The sequence below is a fragment of the Bidens hawaiensis genome, unplaced genomic scaffold (genome assembly GCF_021521415.1).
Source record: "Bidens hawaiensis isolate Kalapana, Puna unplaced genomic scaffold, B.hawaiensis_p1.1 tig00053957_1, whole genome shotgun sequence".
Lineage (NCBI taxonomy): Eukaryota > Viridiplantae > Streptophyta > Magnoliopsida > Asterales > Asteraceae > Bidens > Bidens hawaiensis.
The window spans coordinates 1-6,610 of record NW_027506277.1 but is presented as its reverse complement, the minus strand read 5'-3'; the positions used below and the strand labels follow the sequence as shown (position 1 = coordinate 6,610).

Genomic DNA, 6,610 nt, shown 5'->3' with positions numbered 1-6,610 from the left:
GAGGATCTTAATTAAAAAAAATAGAAATAAAAATAAATAAATAAAATGGGTCGGGTTTTTATGTTTGAAAAATGACGAATGTTACAGATCCCACCACCGACGCCAGGTTGCAGGCCGTTGAGCGTCGGTCGCTGAGCACGGAGCGGGGGATGATGCAGATGTCGCGCCAGATTAGCTAGATTGTTCGCTATCTAACAGCAATTAGGAGAGCAATATCCCCGTGCCCCTGCCACCCCCTCCCAGTTTTGACCACGAGGCGAGCATGTCTGGCGTGAGACGCGGACAGAGCGACGACGTGGATGCCGCCAGTGAGGGTTCGGGGGCCAAGCACAGGGCAGAGGACGACGACGACGACGTTGGCGACGTGGCGGTCAGGGACACCGATGACGTCTTTGACTTCGGGCCCTGCATGTAGATTTTTATGTTTTATTTTTTGTATTTACTTTTATTTGTATACTTTATCTATTAACACTGGTTTTGGTGTATATATGTGTTAATTGTTTTGACCGAACTTTTACCAAACGACTTATTTATTTCATTAATTTAACATTAAAAAAAAAAACAAAACGATACACAACCTTACATGCAATTTCATTAAACTTTTGTGTTACGTTAATTAATTCAAAATGTCAGTTTTTCCAAATAAGCCCTGTAACTTAACGACATTTGCCAAATTTTGAATAATAATAAATAATAAAGAAATAATATTAATAATAATAATAGCAAAATAAAAGAAAACAAAGAAAAAAAACATAATAAAACAAAATTGGTGTGTTTTTCTAGAAACATCGACCAATACGCCGGCCGCGTATAGAGCTATACGCGACGTATTGGTCGGTGTTTTAGCAAATATGGGGGTGGCTATATAAAATTCATTTATAAAACCAAAATAGAACCGTGTTAAAAAAAAAAGCTAAAACAAAACCGTTAGGATTTTATTTTGATTTGGTTTTTCTGTTTAAAATTTTCGTTTTTTTCCATTTATGCACACCCAAATTCTAGTCAAAGGATGATGAATAAGAGGTCTTTTAAGATGTACAATAATAATAATAATAATAATAATAATAATAATAATAATAAATTCATCTTTTTTAGTGTGGTTCAAATGCAAACACGACTGGCCGATCAACCATCGTTGTATTCTGCACCGTAGCCACCACCTCCACAAATTCCTCCTCACAACGCCACATTACATTACATTACTACTCTACTCTGTACTGTAATAAATGGAGTTCTGTGGAGCTTCTGTTTTGACTTGGAGAAGCTCTATTCTGCCTTCTTTTCACTCTTCTCATCGACCCACTTCGGTACTCTTTCTCTCCATCGATTTGAATTATTTTGTCCAAATTGGTAAGGTGGAGATTGATTTTTTTTTTTTTTTTTTTTTTTGTGAATTCAGGTGTGCGAGTTCAGAAGAGTTAGAGTTTGGTGTGTTGCTAACGGGCCTTTTCAGGTGAATGCATTTTCTGTATTTGCAATTGATGCACATCATTCTTCCATTCAAGTAGTTTACAATTGAAGGATTACAATTAGTAGATTACTCGAAAAATAATTATTTCACATATAAATTGCAAATTTTAAGCAAATTGTTTTGGCTTAAAAAATGTAAATGATACCATTTTGTTGGAATATAGACTTAATTGAACAATGTATTTACTCAAAAAATTACAAGAAGTTTGGTGCTAGGGATGGAGTGAGTTTTTATTTGAATTGCTGTTCGGTTGGCTGCCTTCTTTATGCCTAGCAATTGGGCTTCTGGTCCAATGGCGTGGGGGTGATGGTTGAGGTTTGGGGTCTTTATGGTGTCAGGTTCAAACCTGAGTCAAGGGGATTTACCGAAAGTGGTGGGTTTCCTCCTTATGGATAGTTGACATCCCTTCTCAGGAAGGATTACTCGGGTATTGGGGGTAGTTCCAAACACTGTTAAAAAAAAGTCAAAATGCGGCTTCTATTTTTAAAGATAAGAAAATATCAGACTCCAACAGCATTCTTCTTGTCGCTCATTTGATTTCTCTTGCCTTCATATTCATTCTCTTATATATTTGTCCAAACAGTTTACCACCATATATAAAGGTTATCATATAAGGTTTGAAAACCTGATTAAACAGAAACAAGCCATAGGACAATGGCTAGTCATCAGATAATGAAAACTGGTTTTTGTTGCAGGGGAACCAGATGACAGTGTCTATAACAGGAGCAACAGGTTTTATTGGGAGTAAATTGGTGCACAGGCTCTATGAAGGTACGAATATTTAATCTAGCTTTCATATGTAGCCATCAATTTTGTTGTCAAAGATATACTGTTTTCTTGTATCGGTTTAGCTGATTCTGTATATCATTCAATATTTGAACTTCTGATCCAAATATTAGGGTTTCCAAAATACTATGGTGAAATACTGCACATTGACCGTCCATCATAAATTCGTAAAGAACAAGTCTCTTATTCTAATGGTAAACTGTATTAGGCTTAATATTTAAAATCATGTAACGGTTTTGATATGTTGTTTATGACTCCAGGATATTCATGTCGCACGCTTACTCATCTAGCTAGTTTGTACTTATCAAATTGATATTCTCGTCTATATTCTGTCATAATAAGGAAACTTTGTGTTGCAGATAACCACAATATTCGTGTTTTGACTAGATCTAAATCAAAAGCAGAGTCCATTTTTCCTGGTAAGAAGGTAATGATATGAGTAATATTAACAAAAACGTTTCATAAAACCCAATTAATATTTGTTATCTACATTGTGCTCTCAATCTTAACAGTGATAACATTTTCTCAAAACATTTCTTAAATGATGTATATTCTGATAACCAAATAACATCTTTTTCTCACTTTTTCATATTCATTTATTTTTTGTAGTCAAGGATTTTCCAGGTATTGTAATCGCAGAGGAACCTGAGTGGAAAGACTGCATTCAAGGGTCAACTGGTGTTGTAAACTTGGCAGGGTTGCCTATTAGTACAAGATGGTCTCCTGAGGTAATTAACCAGACAATTATTGTGATATTTTGTAAATTAACATTTACCTAACTTTTTATCTTTAAATTACTCTCAGTTTATTGTGTAATGGATAAAACATCATTCCATTAATTTGTATGCTGACGTGTCAATTATTTCGCCTTTAGCTATAAATATGCTTATTTTTTTTGCTAATGCAGATTAAGAAAGAGATTAAGCAAAGCAGGATTAGAGTTACCTCAAAGGTTATGTTTCCGGTTTCATGTAACAACTTACAATTTCTTTTTTCTTTTTTTCTGTTGCATACTGTTGACGGGCCTGTTTACAAAATATGAAGGTTGTTGACTTGATAAATAACTCCCCAAGTAATACAAGACCAAGAGTTTTGGTTAGTGCAACAGCAGTAGGCTATTATGGTATTTTCCTATCAAGTTTACTTTTTTTTTGTATTTGCATGATTAACATAATGTAATAGTGTCATATCCAAAATTATATACCTGCATATAAAAGAATTATGATATGATTTTCTGACATTACAACTCAGGTACTAGTGAAACTCAAGTTTTTGACGAACAAAGCCCATCCGGAAAGGATTATTTAGCAGAGGTGAACTAACAGAATCTTCTAGCATGGGTTTTAATTGGATTCTGATTAATTAGATGTACCTATCGTTTTCCTTTTGCTTATTGATCACATTTTTTTTGTGTAATCAGGTTTGCAGAGAATGGGAGGGAGCGGCTCTTGGAGTTGATAAGGATGTACGGCTTGCACTTATTCGTATTGGTGTGGTTCTTGGGAAAGATGGTGGTGCTTTAGGTATCATTTTGTTGCACATTGAAAAATTCCTGTTACTTAACATAAGCTAGTTAAGTAATGATCAAAAATGGTTCGGGTCAAAAAAGCAATTTGAGGGTACTTACTGCAGTCGGTCTTGTTGGTTCAAAAAACACTATTCGTCATAATATAATGTTCTGAACAAAATAAATGTTGGGAGGTTTATGTGTGAAAATATACATTTTCGGCCATTTTTGACCTAGTTCTTTTAAAATTGATTTTATCTTACCCGCTGAGGATTAAAATGTAACCTGGATTGAGTCATTCATAAGTAAATGTATTGAAATTTCTTAAATTACTAAACATTGTGACTTATGCAGCTAAAATGATTCCCATCTTCATGATGTTTGCTGGAGGACCATTGGGATCCGGGAAACAATGGTACCGTTATTTAACTTCTATACATATATTGACAATTTTATAATTTTTTTTTATTTGATTTCAAACTTTTTTAAAGATTTCCAAACATTCTTCGACAACTATGACGGCATTGATCATTCTAAAGTCTAAACTATGGACTCTTGCAAAGTTGCATTGCTAATTAATAATTTATGTACCTTAGATATTAACACGTTGAAGTTTAAATAGACATTATTGCGTGATTGTTGCAGGTTTTCATGGATTCATGTGGATGACTTGGTCAATATGTTGTATGAAGCCTTATTGAATACATCTTATAAAGGTGAAAACATTGGCTTGTTTTTCATTATTTGCTCTTAAGCATCTCCTAACGCGCAACCAAATAAAGAATTGTTTGTTTTTTTTTAGATTATTAAGATTATAGAGATAATTATGAATTACTAACGTATCCCTAGTTTTCAGGAGTTATAAATGGAACCGCACCGAACCCTGTTCGGCTAGCCGAGATGTGCGAACACCTGGGATCAGTCATGGGCCGACCCTCATGGCTACCCGTACCCGACTTGGCCCTCAAAGCAGTCCTTGGAGAAGGGGCTACTGTGGTAATTAGCCATTTACTTATCTGCATTGCTAGGTTGTGCCATATGGTACAAGCTGTTACTTCATGCTTTAATATTTGACTTTTTGTTAGGTTTTGGAAGGTCAAAGGGTGGTTCCTGTTAGGGCTAAAGAGTTGGGATTTTCATACAAATATCCGTACGTTAAAGAAGCACTTAAAGCCATCTTAGCCCAAAAGGTTGTAGCTTAATAAGTGGTCATTACTGCATTTTTTTAAATTATTTTTGTGGCTTGTTTTCTCATTGCATAAAAGAAAAATAAAAAGTTATAACATAAATACCAATGTTAAAAGTAAGATTTTACTATTATATGTTTGTATAAATCATTGAACCTTACCTTACAATTGTTTTTATACCACGCATTTTAATTTATGATCTTGAAGAAATTTTGTTATTATTGTCAAGAAAGGATTACAACTGTTTAAAGTGTGATGATAAATATTCGGGGTGTGATCTTAGATTTTGATATCTCATGTTAATCAGACAAGATTAAAAGTTCGCAAATTTGTCATGATTCGATCAACTTCGTTTTGGCATTTTGATTATTGTTATAGCAATAGTGTTTCCGAAGCGGTAAATAATCATATATCTATGGCGTGTGTTTCTATAACACTACTGCGATTAGTCTGCTAAGAACGAAACCACCGTTAGTCTCATCGTAGGAAGGGTCTACTGTGACCAACCCATGATCGTGATAAACAATATGGGGTTCTCTGACATAATGAAACGCACGCGGGTTAAATGCCATTGTTAATGAACCGAGTCGGACCTATTGGGTCCGGCCTAAGTATCTCATTATAGTGTTTGGGATTAAAAGGCTAGACGGTTAGTTGTCGATAAGTATGGTGGTTGGACATAATGCAAGTAGTTGGGAATGAATCAAGTAGTTGGCTATAAGTTTGATGGTTGGACATTTATGTCAATTAGTATAAATGAATTGGCAAGTTGGCTAACTAATATAATTATATCTACAAGTAAGGGTTAGATATCACCATTACTACTACCATCACAACCTATGGTTATTTTAATATGTTTTGAGTTAGTTTCTTGTTATAATACAAGTCGGTTATACATATATTGCTCGTTAATTATCGTTTATCAATCTTGACATGCAATTCATGTTTGAAAGCTATTGTGCGTTGTGGTAGAAACATGGTGAGAAATCAGTTGGTATATGTTCGGTTCGTTATGGAAAAAGTATTGGGGCAAAAGTTTAATACCAAAGTTGATGAGCAGAAAAATAAATACGTGAAAATAAAGTTGAGAAGCTAAAAATTATATAAGTAAAACTTTTGTGGCCTAAATCTAATGAACCGAAGTTTGTAAATAAAGTTTAAGGGCGAAAAGGTATATGTTTGTGTGTGTGTGCACGGCAAGAGGAAAATTATATTAGAATATGCTGTATAGTGGGGAGTAGGCTCAAATAGATGGGTCAAGAAGGAATTGATAAATACAAAAACAAACGAGCACATGATATTTAGGGTATGTCACACCCCCAATATACGGCGAAATGCCGGGGTGCGAACCGTTGATTCACATCTCAAAAGACATTATCATGCAATTTATTATGATAATATCTAATTTATTTATCAAAATTCAAATCAAGTATACAATGTTTCAAACAATTACAAAACAATCCAAAATAAACTAAATATTTCAAAGTAAGAAAACCAAGCATAATTGTCTTTTTTTTAATTCTTATTAAAATAACTTAAGGTCTCTCTAAATAATCTTCGCTTTTGCTTTAAATCAGATGATAACCTGCAATATGTTTACAAAATATATATGTTTGTCAACACAAGGTTTAGTGAGATAATCACCAGTTTTGAGATAAT

At 34.1% G+C, this 6,610-nt stretch overlaps 1 protein-coding gene across 1 annotated transcript; it reads left to right on the top strand.

Annotated features, from left to right (window-relative positions):
* The first annotated feature begins 262 nt into the window (after positions 1 to 262).
* LOC143617334 (epimerase family protein SDR39U1 homolog, chloroplastic-like) lies at positions 263 to 5,001 on the top strand. The gene is made up of 13 exons (XM_077089928.1): positions 263 to 388; positions 1,400 to 1,453; positions 2,176 to 2,242; positions 2,617 to 2,676; positions 2,867 to 2,985; positions 3,165 to 3,209; positions 3,302 to 3,380; positions 3,509 to 3,570; positions 3,678 to 3,780; positions 4,119 to 4,179; positions 4,410 to 4,480; positions 4,621 to 4,760; positions 4,850 to 5,001. Exons 1-13 carry the CDS (start codon positions 263 to 265, stop codon positions 4,964 to 4,966), a joined length of 1,104 nt encoding a protein of 367 aa, XP_076946043.1. The 3' UTR covers positions 4,967 to 5,001.
* Positions 5,002 to 6,610: the final 1,609 nt, after the last annotated feature.

What these genes read in the sequence shown, in the direction of transcription:
- LOC143617334 (XM_077089928.1), top strand. Translation starts at nt 263, where the DNA reads ATGTCTGGCGTGAGACGCGGACAGAGCGACGACGTGGATGCCGCCAGT. An exon ending in TTGCTAACGGGCCTTTTCAG is followed by an intron (nt 1,454 to 2,175) that starts GTGAATGCATTT and finishes CAGGGGAACCAG; the next exon opens with ATGACAGTGTCTATAACAGG. An exon ending in GGATTAGAGTTACCTCAAAG is followed by an intron (nt 3,210 to 3,301) that starts GTTATGTTTCCG and finishes CAAAATATGAAG; the next exon opens with GTTGTTGACTTGATAAATAA.